Here is a 15,642-nt window from a genome sequence, read left to right on the forward strand (position 1 = left end):
AATTATGATGAACACTCATAGGGAATTGAAGATTAAGTAGAACATGAAATATAAACAGGAACTAAATCGCTGACTCTGATTACCATAATGTAAAACGAAGTCCAGGGCATGATTATAGGACCTGATAACAACCCTTTTCACAGTTAACTATCAATGACCACAGGGCAGAGGTCTTCAAACTGGGAGGCGGGCCTTAACTGACCCCAAGTAGGGCACCAGGTTCTGGACAAGAGAAGCATCATCATCGGCTTCAAGTGATGGGCAGTAAGCCACTTTGGAATGGGCCATCACTAACAACTTTTGTCATTTACATCCTGACTGGAAGTATGTGTAAAAAGGGGTAACAGAGCTTAACTGCAATGTGTAGGTATGTTTACACATATTTAAGCACTGCCAATTTAACAGATTAATTGGGAAAAATTGAGGGGGGGTGCAATTATTTTTGCTCCATGGTCAGGGTATGAATAAGTTAGAAGAACACTGCTACAGGGTCTGAGGTCCGGAGGGACTCGACCCACTTAAAGCCCTGGCTAGTTAGACTTTCTAGGCCCGTTCTCGTGAATCACAAATTCAGACAGGAGTTTGATGGATTTTTCATGCCACTCAAACTGGTTCTTACCAAAGTGGAGTATCCGCGAGGTGGAACATTTTACCAGAGTAGTAAGTGTGATTTGTATGCAGCAAAATAGATGTTCGGTACACACACAAAGTCGCAATTATGTCAGTATTCGCAAACATTTGCAGTATCTTTTTCGACGCCTATGGCACTTTCAATCATTCACCTATGGTAAAATCCCAAAGCTGAGGTTGCAAATATGCAGCAAACAAACATAAATCAAGGACACATGGCAGTGACTTCTTCACGCGGAAACACGCTATACACTTGGTATAAAAAGGAAAAAATAATGTATAATTGAACATTCAGGCTAAACCAAAGCACTGCATCTGCAAATTGCCAGCTTGGCGGGCAGTCCAAGGTCACGGGGTTAGCGCTTGCAGATGTAAGCTAGGAGACTTACTAAAGTCATGGGGCATATTTATAATAACTGACGCATCCCTGCATGTCAGCAGGGATGCGCCAGTTATTTTGCCCCCCAGCTCCGCCACCATGGATGCGCCGCATTTATAATGCGGCGCACCATGGGGCAAAAACGGCACAGATGCGTCACGCATCTGTGCCGTAAAAGTGGCGCATTGTTGGAGTTGCGTCGCAAGCGTGACGCAGCTCCAGCAAGGCTCTGGAGGGCCCTATCTGCACAATGCTGCGTCAATCCTTACGCCTGCTTCAAGCAGGCGCAGGGTTTTGACGCAGCATGGGCTCAAAAGTGACTGAGTGAAATCTTGTAGATTTCACTCAGCCACTTTTAGGAGGCGTTCCTGCGCCGGAACGCCCCCACCTGCCCTGGAACGCCTACATGTGGCGCAGGGCTTTACAACGTGACGCATCTCCCAGATGCGTCACATTGTAAATACCCCGCACCATGGCGCAGGATTTGCGCCGCTGCTGCGTCACAAAAGTGACGCAACGGCGGCGTAAATGAGGCGCAAGTCAAATATAAATCTGCCCCTATGTTTCCACTCTCATATAAGCGTCATCTTTGAGAAAAACAGAAAAGGTTGCAGATCATACGCTTATGGCAAGGCACGCGCCGGTCTACTCATCTTCTGTGAATCGACCCAACTGCTCGCTGAAGCTCAATGAAAGGTGCTGCCTTCATTCTGCTCACTAATTTGCAGATCTAGTCCAAAGTACAAAAAATAGCGACGTACATTCTAAATGAATGGCTAAACAAATGGCAACTCGTGGGAGCGTTACTATGAAATTATTATTCAAAAATGTAAAATATTGGGACGCGCTAATCCTTCTTCACCACACGCCGTGAGGGAAACGGCCGACAATCACCCTCTGCCAGACACTCTGCATCGCCCCGTTGCCCGTGACGTGGTCACCGCCGTGAGGGGAACGGCTACGGGACCGGACCACCATCCCCAGGGGCAGTGCGCGGAGGTCACACCAGGCGCCATCAGAGGGCGACAGAAGCCCTTAAATTCAACGAGCGCCTCCCGCTGCACGGGACGCGCTAATCCTTTTTCACCACACGCCGTGAGGGAAACGGCCGACAATCACCCTCTGCCAGACACTCTGCATCGCCCCGTTGCCCGTGACGTGGTCACCGCCGTGAGGGGAACGGCTACAGGACTGGACCACCATCCCCAGGGGGCAGTGCGCGGAGGTCGCACCAGGCGCCATCAGAGGGCGACAGAAGCCCTTAAATTCAACGAGCGCCTCCCGCTGCACGGGACGCGCTAATCCTTCTTCACCACACGCCGTGAGGGAAACTGCCGACAATCACCCTCTGCCAGACACTCTGCATCGCCCCGTTGCCCGTGACGTGGTCACTGCCGTGAGGGGAACGGCTTCGGGACCGGACCACCATCCCCAGGGGGCAGTGCGCGGAGGTCGCACCAGGCGCCATCAGAGGGTGACAGAAGCCCTGAAATTCAACGAGCGCCTCCTGCTGGCGGGACGCGCGCGGGCGCGCCCGGCTGGGCTGGGCCTGCTCCCTAACTTGCCCAGCACAGGAGAAAAATTGGACGCTGTGGTGATTTGGACTATGGACCATGCCCCCCACGTGAAGAAGTAAGCCTGTGTAAAGCGCGTGTTTCATTTTATTTTCTTGTATTTTAACTATATTTGTTTGGCTGTTCTACTCTCGTAAAACTTTTTAACCATGCCGAAAAGGAAGATCAAGCACATAGCAACCACTGCAAATCTCGAGGCTAAGATAGTGGGACAGTCATCTCTGTTGTCTTACCTCACAGGGGCTATGGGGGCCATCGAGGAGCAGATCATCACGGTGGAGGAAACATTATGTAAGGAACTGAGGGGTGCATCAGGAGAGGAGGGAGGTATTAACCCTGACATCCCCAAAGTACAATGTGAAAATGACCCTGTTCTGGGTCATCAAAATGCCCCATTACAGAACATCTCAATCCAGAGCGATTCGAGCGAGGTGGCAGACGACATTCAACCACCTTTTAAACGTTGCAAAAATCGGGGTAGCCCAGAGTCTACAACCACTCAAAAACTAAAAGGGCAAGGTGCAGGGAGGTGCAAAAAGAGCTCAGAAGCCAAGAAAAGGACATCTCAAATCAAAGCACCCTCTCAAACACCACTTATCGGTAACAATAGAGGGGGTTCAAGGAATCCCACTGCGCACGCGCAGTTAACGAGCCAATCCTTGGCACTAGAAAAAACAGTAAAAAGCATAGACGATTTACACAAGTGCATGGAAAATGCTTTGGGGAAATTAACTGAGAGAGTGGCAAACCTGGAGGGGATTTTAATGGGCAAGTACCGTACAAACCTCCAGGGGAAACTAACACATGCTCAGGAATATACCACTCATTCTGGGCACCCAAGTACGACCGACCTGGCCATTTCTAATATAGCGCCTAGGGGTAGCACCACAGGTTCCCTCACTTCTGAAAAAAACGCCATCATAGGTGCCCAAAATGCATCTCATGAATTAACGAACTCGGAAGGAGAGGAGAAAAGATACAAAAACAGACTAGGGACCAGAGCCAGGGACTTGAGACCTACGCAGGAACCCCAAGCACATAATTGCCTTGAATTGCCACCTGAAGCGACACCGTATGTGGTAATTCTGGCCAATGTTCCAGTACTAAGATCATTGGAACAAGAATCTTGGCTAGAACTCCGCAATCAATCCCTCTATTGGCTAGGAAAACATACTGGCCTTATGGATGTGCTATTTAAGAATTTTAAAATGGCAAGACGGGTAGCGTGGGTGGGCAAAGAAAGAAAAGACTTACAAGGCGATTGTGTTGTTTTGACGTTTAGTGACCCGAGACTAGTACATGCAATATTAAATAGGCTAGAAAATCTCCCCTCAACTAATAGTGCCATTAAGGCGTACCCATTGGGAGCCTTCTATCCACCATTTTTGGGTCCACATAGCTTAATTGGAAAACATTCAGACACGGACACGGACCCCAGAAGATCCATAGGGGACCCCCATAAGGGACACATGGGAGGTGCGAGCATCTCACTCTATAATCGTTTCGAACCCCTAACAGGAATGGAAGAACTAGATTGACCCCTTGTCATGTTGGAGAGGGAGGAGATTCAAGGGACAATGGCCAAGACCGCGAATGGGGGGAGATGTGCATCTAATAAGGGTCCAATAACCAATTGTATGAACACAGTGGATCAATCTCAGATTGAAGACACAACTAATGTGGAGGTTAGAGGCTTAGCTCCCCTAAAAAATCCAAGCATAAATGGCCAAATTGATCTCACTGCTACTCCTACTCAAAGGGTAAAGGGAAAAGAAGTGCATAGCCAAAAACCTAGAAAAATTTGCAAAATATTAACTTGAAACATCGCGGGTCTAGCAACTAAAGTGAAAGACCCTCAGTGGCTAACCCACATTAATGATTATGCCATTGTCTCCCTACAGGAGACATGGGCGATAGAGGAGATGCATATCACTGGTTACCAAACTTTCAATACACCAGCGTGCACTAGTAATCAAGGGCGAAACAAAGGAGGATTATGCACGTATGTCTCCAATTCGGCGGGTATCTCCTAGGTGAAAATTAGAGAAGCTAGAGTGTATTATCAGATCCTAAACTTATGCGGGCAAAGGGATGTAGTACTAGTAAACCTATATAATAATATTCCTAAATTGCAACAGACAAATGTCTTTTCGAATCTAACTGCATCCCTAAAAAACCTTGAAGAAAACCTAAAGGGAGACATGTACAGCATTTGGTTGGGTGATTTTAATTGTTCGTTGTGTCAGTTCAGTGAACAGGGTATCTGTGGGCTGGGAAATGACAACAAAGATACACCCTCACACTTTTCTCACACTTTCTTGGGAGACCTGTTGAATGATATTGCTTTCCAATTCGATCTGGGATATGCAAATGAATCATGTTTGTCTCCTACTCAGTTTCAACCAACCTATAATGGTAGGGGATGCAACTCGATTATCGATTTTGTTCTAATATCCAATCGGTATTCCTGTAATGTACTTTCCTGCAAAACTCTTGACCTCCTCATGAGTGACCATTATCCCATCTGCCTAGACCTTGCACTAAATGCGCAGGCGAAAACACATGATAGGAATCCACAATATAACAGCGAAATATATCTTTCCAGTACGAATGGATATACGTTAAACTGGACAAAAGTGGATCCCGGGGCATTTCTCCAAGGGCTGATTAATAACAGTAGTGGGGACATAGCGATATGCTTGTCACAGGACAGGGAGGATAAAGAAATAATCAATGCCTTCCTCAAAATTTCAGGAAGCTGCTAATAAGGAAAAAACGACGTGGTCAGCCAACCCCTCAGGGCTGGTTTGATAAACAATGCACGAAGGCTTATACCCATTTAGAAAAGGCCTTACATAAAACACCGAGATGCAGGGACGAAATAAGGCAGGCAAGATCCTTATATCAGCTGGCGCAAAAAAAGCGCAGGGCGACATTAAAAAAGGAAGCATGTGAAGCCCTACATTAGGCCTGTATAAATAAAGATAACATTGGCTTTTGGAGAGCGGTTAATGCCCCCTTTTTTAATAATAGAGAAACGGACATTATAGATATGGCAATCAGTGGTGACACGTGGGTAGACTTCTTCTCAGGGCTATACAGGGATGAGCTTACAGCGGATAATATGATAGACACTACCCCACCAAGAGTGGATGTAAATACTGACCCCTGGCCATTCCCTTTAAAGATCAATATTACCCTGGAGGAAGTCACTAAGGCCATAACTGATAGTGCCCCGAAGAAAGCACCAGGACCGGATGGTATCCCGGTAGATGCCTACAAATCTAACATATGCTTGTGGGCCCCACTTTTAACAAATGTACTAATTAGCTGCACCCGCCATGGGCTAATTCCTACATGGGTTGACGCCATTGTGATACCCATATTCAAGAAAGGAAACAGAAATGAGCCGAAGTGTTACCGCCCGATATCCCTATTGGATGCCTTTATGAAGATAGCAGGCAGGGTCTTTTTAAATAAGCTGGAGATCTGGGCCCAAGAGTCAGGTGTTTTATCAGCATTTCAATATGGCTTTCGTCCAGGTCTTGGGACTATTGAACAAGGACTTAATTTGTCCCTGATAATCGGCAAATACACCAAAGCTAAGAAGGGTAATCTTTTCCTCACTTTTGCGGACTTAAGCTCCGCCTTTGATTGCGTTTAACATGCTATGTTGTGGGATACTCTCAAACACCTAGAGTTAGACCCCTCCTTGCTGGCGTTCATAAGAGAACTATGTAGGGGGGCAGGCGCAAGGGTGCGTTTTGGGAATCAGGGAGAATGTTCAAATAGGTTTCCCATAAAAAGAGGGGTAAGACAGGGGTGCATTCTTGCCCCCCTACTCTTCTCCCTGTATATAGACAATCTGGGTCAGCATTTGAGCGAATCCCAGCACGATCATCCAACTATTAAGAGTGCTCCTGTCCCCATCCTATTATACGCTGATGATGCGGTTATCATGTCACAGACTCAGCAGGGCTTGCAAAAATCAGTCTCAAACTTTGTAACTTACATAGCCAAGCGGGGTTTAAAAGTTAATATCACCAAGACATTCACTATGAGCTGTGGGACAAAATCGAGCAAGACATGTGATGTCTTCATCGATGGTAAAAAACTTCTAAGCACAGATAAATTCTCACATTTAGGCCTAACCGTGGACAGGAGGGGCTCCTGGGTAGCAGCTACGAACAACAGAGAGCTGGCCATGATGAGAGCCATTGGAGCCGTCAGTAACTTTGCAAAAAAACTAGGCGGGAGACCTGTCTCAGAGTTGATGGTCATTTATAAATCTAAATGTATTTCAATAGGCACATATGGGGCAGGCATATGGGGCATTGAAAATGTGGACCATATACAACGCTGCGAAAATTCTTTCCTGCGCTATTTATTGGCGGTCCCAAATTCAACAGCCACTTACTCGTGTCATAGGGAACTCGGCCTAACATACATCTCCGATATCATAAAGATTACCCCTCTTCTCTTATGGCACAAGATATGGGCAACGGTGGAGACGGGCTTTAACAGGGATGTGATAATGGATTGTCTTACGCTGGACGGGGTGGCAAACTTACAGTGGATCAGCTACATAAAGAACATGACACAGGCTATAGGTCACCCTGAATATTTCTATAATCCTAGTAGCCTGGAATCCGTCCCCAGGAAATTCCTCAAGACACATGCCCTGAAATATCTAGAGAACAAGCGTTGGCTCTTGGAGAGAAATAGGAAATCGGTCATGGCTAATCATTTGATGTGCACTTGCATAGGCCTACAACCCTACCTAATAGTGGTACAGAGTAGCTTCTCTCGCATGCCCCTGGCCCGTTTCCGCAGTGGGTCTTTCTTCAGGCTGGTCACCTTCCCTGATATTAACGACTGGTCTAAACATCATCCCATTTGCCCCTGTGACGACACTTCCATCTTGACTACTATGCACTGCACTTTATTTTGTAAATATTATGTTATACCAAGGAAAATATATCTATTGCCCATACTTAGAAGCTGGAAGCTAAAATATTGTAGAATAGCCTTCCTAAGACTCCAGATGCTAGAAAATGAATGTATTATTGCGGCTATTTCTTCCTTTTTAAACACCATATTAAGGTTTCGGAACACCATGTGTAAAGAGAAAAAAACAATTGTGACCACCTGGTGCTCCTATAACTCCTCGTGTATATTTATGGAATTTATTATGCTTTCCGGTTTTTATATTAATGGTATTTTGTATTATTGTGATGATCATATTCGATTTTGGAGTATTGTATTTGTGATTAATGTGTTTTTATATTGTGCTTTTATGATTTTACGATACAAAATGGAATAAAGCTATATTTGACTTGATCTCTGGTAACTTTCCTTTTGAAACTGCTCTGATGTGATTTCCTTTCTGCGTCCCTCCCCTGCAGGTGACCCCTGTCCCCAGCCACAGCAGATCACAGAGGAGCATCTCCCCAGCTGTGCGCCACTCACCGTCACCGACTACTTCCAGGGCAGCTGGGTCAAGTATGGCATCCTCATCGTCTCCCTCTGCTCGCTGCCTCTAGGTTAGAAGGGATTCTAAGGTTTTCTTATAGAAACACTATGGGTTTTATTTCCGTTTTTGGCCTTTTGCAAGTCTAGTAGTTGGACTACTGCAGAGGATTGTATCGACATTGCAGACAGAGGGCAGGATCCGGACCCGCACGACCTATTGAACTACATTTGGTATTGAGAGAGAAACGGCGTTACGGCGGCGCATTAAAGCAATTTAAATGATTGGCAATTTTAGCAGCCTCAATGACACATCCAGAAATCTCCCTTTTCAGAAGCTGCACTGCAGAGGAGTCAACGCTCCGGGCCAGTGGGTGGTGGGGGTGCGGGGTAGGGGGGAGGTGATAGCAAGTAGCGTGTCTCTGAAAGGGGTGTCATTGGAACGCTATCACAGGAAGTGACAGGACTTCACATGAGGTAACATTACATGGTATGATGCACTGTGAGGAATCACCAATCAGAAGTGGGATTGTGTGCTGTGCGTGGTGGGTGAGTGAGTGAGTGAGGCCCACAGGTTATGACAAACTCTGCGCAAAGTAAGACATGCAGACACACTACTGGTTGTTTCAAAAGACCATGAGGTGTGTCCCCAGGCCCCTTTATTGACTGCCTTACCCATGTCACGGCCTGTACCACGGGGAAGGTGGTTGGAGGGTTTAATGGGGAATCACCCCTTCTGTCTGTTACATACTAACCAAAATATAACATTCCTCTTTTATCCCAAATCAAACAAACAGTGAAACAAATCAAAAATGAACAACTGGTGAATGTCTTTTCAGGGAAGAAAGTTTGAAGAGCACTGGAGAACAAGATAGATAGGGAGAGAGAGAGAGATGGAGAGAGAGAGACACCAACACACTAATAGTTCAGTTCAGTAAGAAGTCTCTTAGCCGAGAAGATCTCGCAGGACGTGGTCGGAGATGGTATGTATCTGTCCCTTGGCGCATTTCTTCTTCTCTTTTTCATCTCATCTTGCCGCACCGGCTGTGGGGACGTGCTGAAATCAGGCAACACATCAGGACTTTGCTCCAAAAAAACCAGACTCTCCCCTTAGTGGGCCGCAGGCACAGCTGACTCTGATGGTACTGGATACAGGATTGAGATATTTCTGCATCATTTTCCGCCTCCACTCTGGGGGGTGTAGAGAGATCCTCCCCGGACTCACTGACCTAAGTGCAATAACGCTTAAAGAAGGATATGTTTCTGTAGATGGTTTCTCCACATCCCTGAATAGTGACCATTGTTCCTTTTACTGACTGCACCTTCCACAGATCAATTTCAAAAGGGAGCATGAACTTGCTCCAGGGATATCTATTCTTCACCATCACCATTTCGCCAACCGTGATGGAGCTATGTCTGGCTCTATGGTCTCTGGACATGTGGTTATTCCTTGTCTGGCGCTGCTGCAGTGTGTCAGCGACTTGTTTCTGTATTGCTGATGGCCCATCGATCAATGGAATGATATCCCCCACAGGATGGTTCAAACACAGTGAGCTGGGAATGACTTGAGTCATTGTGTTAGGTGTCAGGTGGTATTCCCTGAGGAAAGAGTATAGAGTACATTTCATACTTTGTCTGTTTGCCACAGCGATCTGGAGCACCTTATTAAGAGTGAACATGAAACGCTCTGCTTCTGCATTAGCTTGTGGCCATTGGGTACGTCACTTTCCGATGCTAAACACCATGGGATTGTTACTACTCTGTAAACTCCTGACTCGAGGATGGAGGGCCATTGTCAGTGTGTAGTTCTTTGAGGAATCCATGGGAAGCCATGATTTTCTCTAAACGAGGTATCGTCTGACTCGCAGTGGTAGAGTCCATGATTTGAATCTCAGGATATTTTGAACCGTCATCTCTGACCACTAACGTGTCTACCGTCTGGGAGACTGCCGAAATCCGTGCTGGCCCTCTGCCAGGGAAATGGTGGGATTTTCTCAGCGATGACTGGAAACAAGCATCCTGGGACCAGTATTGGGGCATTACCCCTCATCAGCCAGGCTAGCTTGAGTCCAGTGGCATGGAGGGCACGGGACCCACATCTGGGCATGCTCATCCCACTTAGGGTGAAAAGTGCTACACATCATTTGCCGCCGCAGAGCTTTTTGCCCTAAGTGGGATAGGTATGCCTAGACGAGGGTCCCATGGTCCCTGTGCCGTGGGTGATTAGGGGTAATATTTTCCAAAACCAGTCTCAGGATGCTTGTTTCTGGTCCAGGGAGGACTCGGTTTGACATTTCGGGCTGAACTGTTCCCGTGAGGAGCAGGGTCAAGACTGATTTGCACATGGCTGGGTCCTAACTGCAATGGCATAGTGAGCAAAAGATTGATGGATTGAACCCAAATCTCTTGGCTGGTGAGAATGTTTGATTCATTCAGCATTTCGTCCATCATTTGTTGCCGCAGCACCGGTTGGATTCCTGCAGTCGATGTGGGCATTTGAAAGGGCACTACACTTCAGGTGTCATAAGTAGATGGTGTGGGTACCTTTTAGGAGATCTTTCATATCCCTGAGATCTCTGAAAGAACAGGGGGCAAGCTCAACAAGCCCTTAGAGAGCACACTTCAGGGTGTCACACAGCTCTGGTAGTCGATCCAGGCCAGTCACAAATCAGGAAGGGCACACAGTCCCTTTCAATGGCAGTTGTACTCCTTGAGCACAACAGAGTACATTGGCAGTGTGTAACACGTAGTTCCAGGTTCTCCGGTCCCACGTCCCCACAAGCGTTTCTCACCCCGTGCTGACGTAAGGCACCCGCAGTTATACTGGAGTGTGCCTTTAAAGTTGGGGGTGGTTCAAAGGGTTCCCTTTTGAACCACAGATATCTCAGCTAAATGTCAGCCCTGTCTGCCATGAGGCCCTAGAATTCAAATCTTTATCTTTAGTAATGCTGTGATCTGGCTCTAGAGGCCAAGTGTCAACATATCTTCTTCCATTCTCTCCAGCCTGCCCATAAATGGCAGAGGTCTGTTGTTCCGGGTGCATGCCCAGGGTTTTAAAGCTGTCGCTGGGGAATGCCCAGATATGCTCCACCAGCCTCCAGCGTGGATTGCAGCCAAGCACCAAGGCACACAAAGGGTTTTAGAGAACAGAAATGCCCACTTTCTAGTAGTCACATTTCTCCGCAAATTACAGCAAAGCCACCTTTACCGCTGGCAAGGGGTTGACACTGCAAATCCAATGATTAGAAGCATCACAAGGCTGCTCCACTGCAATCCACTATTGCAGGCTGAAGTGATTTCAACCGTTTCCCCATTTTAGCCTATGAGAAGCGCAAACCTCATGGGTAGTGAAAACAAACATGGGTATTCTTCACTACCTGGGCAGGGGAAACATGTGTACCTGCCCTGCCTTTCATCTGCCACCCGCTTCACCCTTTAAGACGTACCCTTGGTGTACTCGGGTGGAAGTAAAAGGTCCTCTCAGGTGCCAGTGACTTATACAGGCCAGTCTAGGTAAACACGCAATTGCGCGCATCAGCCTGCAGAGGTAGGCTGGACACGTATTTAAGAGCACCATCGGTGCAAAGCGCACACCAGCCTGCAATGGCAGGCCAGACACATATTTAGGAGCACCATTGGTGCAGAGTGCACATCATCCTGCAATGGCAGCTGGACATGTATGTAAGGACACCACCGGTGCAGGTGTGCACCCCAGCCCGCAATAGTGGCAGACTGGACACATGTTTATCAACCCCACAGTGCAGAGCGCATTGCAGGCTGGACACATATTCAAAGACACCATCGGTGCAAGTGCGCACCCTTAAAACATCTTAGATTTGAGTGCACACCAACTGGCCGGCCATGGCAGACCTGACCAATGCTTTAGAAACCTCAGGTGAGCACCAGTTCTTAACGCGTGTAGGAATTTGGACTTTCACATTTCTCTTGCAATAGAAAAGTGTCGCACCCGCCCTGGGTGTGTGGTGTAACTTTTTACAGGAAGTTCACAGATACGACACCTAAAACTATCAAAGAATAGTAGACTTCGAATCACTGATTGACAGTGTCGTTGCCTCTCACCTTGTGCAACAAATACCACATTCATACATGCATACATACAAATGCAACACTGCAAATCCCAAAGATGCAAAGGAAAACCAAGACTAGAGACATGGTTACACCATAAATGGGACAGCTTCCAATTTCTTGTCTATCCTCTCCTCAACTAATCATTCATACTCTTTTCTCCAACTCTTCATTCTTACCCTTATTTTTCCCCTCATCTGTCTAGGTGGGAGATGTAGGGTTTTTGGGGATCTACAAAACCCCAGTAAATCAGTTGATGGACCTCATTTAGAGGAGGGTGTACCGCTGGTTGACAATCAGTGGCACCACAGCCGACTCTACTAGTAGTCCACCATAGGGCTGCCACCTTTCATGCATAATGAGATGTGTCCTATTTAGGGCATTCCTTCCCATGCATGTTTCCCTGTTTTGATCCTCCATGTGAGACAGTTAAAAAAAAAACATAGACTCATGCGCAGGGAGTTAGACCTTGTGATTTTTGCTCTTTTGCAGTCACGCAAGATTAGAAGGGATTTCTCAGTTTGGCAGACAGTACTTTGCCAAGGGGGTAAAGTCAAAGGCAGGCCATGCACTAAGACTGCAATGACCTCTTAAATCTTTATTCTGCTTCTTCATTTGCTCCTATCCTGCCCATAGATCTTTGCTTTCTGTTCTAATTTCCTGTATGTTATTAAAGTCAGATTAACATATAAAGGATTGGCAATAGTTCTGGCATTTGTTGGGCTATCCTGACATGTGGCTGGCCTGTTCTTTCAGTCCTTCAAAGGGTGGTCGAATATTTATTCTAGTAATCTCCCCAGGGAGGCTTTCTCTGGCCGTACATCAGACGTTTTTAAATGGATTTAGTCTCTGAGCATATCAAGCTCAAACAAATTGAATTTTCTGTACATAAAAATGTCTTGACGGCCTCCCAAAGAATTTGAATTTGATTGTGTATGTTTGTGTATGTATATATGTATGAATGCATCTATGGATATATATACATATATATATGTATGTACGTATGTACGTACGTATGTATGTTGAAGAAAACCAATATACAAGTAGCAGCTCTATTCTGACACCTTTAGTCAACTGCCTTATTTGGTCTGCTGAGGACAACTGGCTTAATACAAAAAGTTCTCCTGTAATAACATAGTACATTGAATACACCCTAAAGATACATTGAACTTAACTTTTCTAAATACAGTATTCATTATTCCTCCAAAAATAAGCATAATAAATGCACTAACCTCCTAGGGCTGCTCTTTCTACACCAGTCCATATCAGGATGGAACTGAACACCTCTTCTTTTCCATCCCCACTCTCTTCACAACCGACTTGAACGGCAACTTATAAAATAAGACTGTCCTCCTCATCCTGATTAATCATAACTTGCACACTTTTGTTACAACACTCCATGGCTTTAGTCACTCCCAACGCCACTACATTCCATCACGTTATCTACACAACCCTACAGATCATTTCCCAATCCCTTATGTAATGTACAGTGCTTTATTGCTTCATAGTTAGGTTTGTGCTATATAAATACCAATATTACAAACACAAGCATGTTTTCTTAGTATCATCCTGTGGTTATTCCACATCACAGTATTCCTCCGTTATGATTCAGGCTCCCGGTTTTCCGTTTTGCGGATTTTTACAGATAATTACAGATAGAAAATAAACTGTTTTCTGTCTGTATTTATTTTTAAAAGTGTTGTTGACTGTCCATACTGTTTTTCGTGATTTCTAGGACAACAGCTGAGCAGATAGGCAGCATGGAAAGGTAAAAATAGATTGAGATTTCCGTAAATAAAGGTATATGGTAACATATATTTGTATTCTAATGCTCATAGTGTGTAGTGTTTTGCTATTTTTGGCTGCTTAATCTACTAAAATGTGACAGGCAGCAAAGTATGAGTGCATGTTTATAAGTTAAATAAATGTGGAAATATACAATTTTATGACTACATATATTCACAAAACACAAAATAAATATGGATAAATACCAATAAGATGGGCAAAAAATAAATATGGATAAATACAGACGGAAATGTTAAAAAAATAAATACCATAAAACCGGGATCCCTAATTATGATCAGTCGTCTACTCTTCTCGGGACCCTCCTTCCTTATGGTCCTTTTCCACCTTGCATGTGTATCTCTATAATCATTAACACTTTTAAAAGTGAATCAAACATTTGCATACTGTTACTCCTTTCTTGACTCTCACACTTTAGTGCAGACTAATCTTTTGTCTCCTAGACCTCGTACTTCCTAGTTTCCCTGTAATCTTTGCTTTAAAATGACTAACTCAAACTACCTTAGTAACACAATGCACACACATCTTCGAAATCAAGGCTCTACCCTTCATCAAATTGTGAAAAGCCACTTGTTGATTTGTTCACCTTTGATAAGCCTAGAACACCTTATTCAATCACAGACTTCATTTTTTTATTCCGGTAACATCGATTACCCTACAATTCCCAATTCAGTCTCTCTACAAATCCTTTGTGCTTAAGCATTCAAGGACTACATCTCTGCTGAAAAACTCAATCAAAAATTGAATGATTCACTCCATACGTATTAGTAAAGCTTTGGTCTCAACTAGCCACATACTAAAGTTGCCTTTTGTGCATGTCTGGACATGACATAGATGAAAGGGATATCTTTGAAGCTAGTCTGAAGACTCACATGTAACACAATTCCTTGTAGCACTTTCCACTTAATAATCAATATTTGGCCGTCCAGACCAATCCCTTAATGTATGTTTTATCTATATCTATATCTACCTATCTATATTTATATCTATATCTATATGTGTGTATATATATATATATATATATATATATATATATATATATATATATATAAAATATGTCCCACATGACCCACTCTACCACCTTATTCTTCACTAACCCTAGAAAAACCCACATACCATCTCTTCTTAGGAATTCCTTTTTTCATGAAAACTTAGGCCCGACCTTCCAATACCGTCTAAACTTATTTTCAAACTAAACTTTCAGCTGCCAACTCCCCAATGCATACCTTCTTACCATCTTCAAATATTCACTGTTTCTATGTTATTTACTCAATGCACTTTGAGTTATGATTTTCCCAGACTTGTGCATTCCTGCCAGTAGTTTGCAATTGCCCCACTAATCTTCCTTATTCACAGTATCTTTTAACAGCTTTGGAAAATTGAAATTTGCGGTCAATTCAATTTCACCTGGGACATACTCTACATAATTAATATATTGTTCTAGTTTTATGGACATCATTTTATTGTCAACAAGGTAGTCAGGTTTATGGTTGTTTCTAATAACAACAGGCCTCATTTCGATGTCTGTGGGACCACCACTGACATGCTATCAGTGGAGGTTCCTCCGACATCTAGGCCATTGGTCCAACCACTGCATTATGATGCAGTGTGGGGGACAGACCGCTGCCTCCAACAAGCTCGAGGAGCCCATCAAGGCAGTGGTAGGACTCTAATCCCTACAATGGAGGTGGTGCCTGCGCA

At 44.9% G+C, this 15,642-nt stretch overlaps 1 protein-coding gene across 3 annotated transcripts in view; it reads left to right on the plus strand.

Annotated features, from left to right (window-relative positions):
* The window catches only part of LOC146860186 (dual oxidase 1-like), a 1,129,619-nt gene that overhangs the window by 888,553 nt on the left and 225,424 nt on the right, over positions 1-15,642 (plus strand). For all 3 annotated transcript variants that reach the window (XM_085644023.1, XM_085644022.1, XM_085644024.1), the window contains one exon: positions 7,989-8,126. In XM_085644023.1, the coding sequence (XP_085500149.1) occupies positions 7,989-8,126 (138 nt within the window). The remainder of the gene's footprint in view (positions 1-7,988; positions 8,127-15,642) is intronic.

This window comes from Triturus cristatus, chromosome 3_1 (genome assembly GCF_964204655.1).
Source record: "Triturus cristatus chromosome 3_1, aTriCri1.1, whole genome shotgun sequence".
Lineage (NCBI taxonomy): Eukaryota > Metazoa > Chordata > Amphibia > Caudata > Salamandridae > Triturus > Triturus cristatus.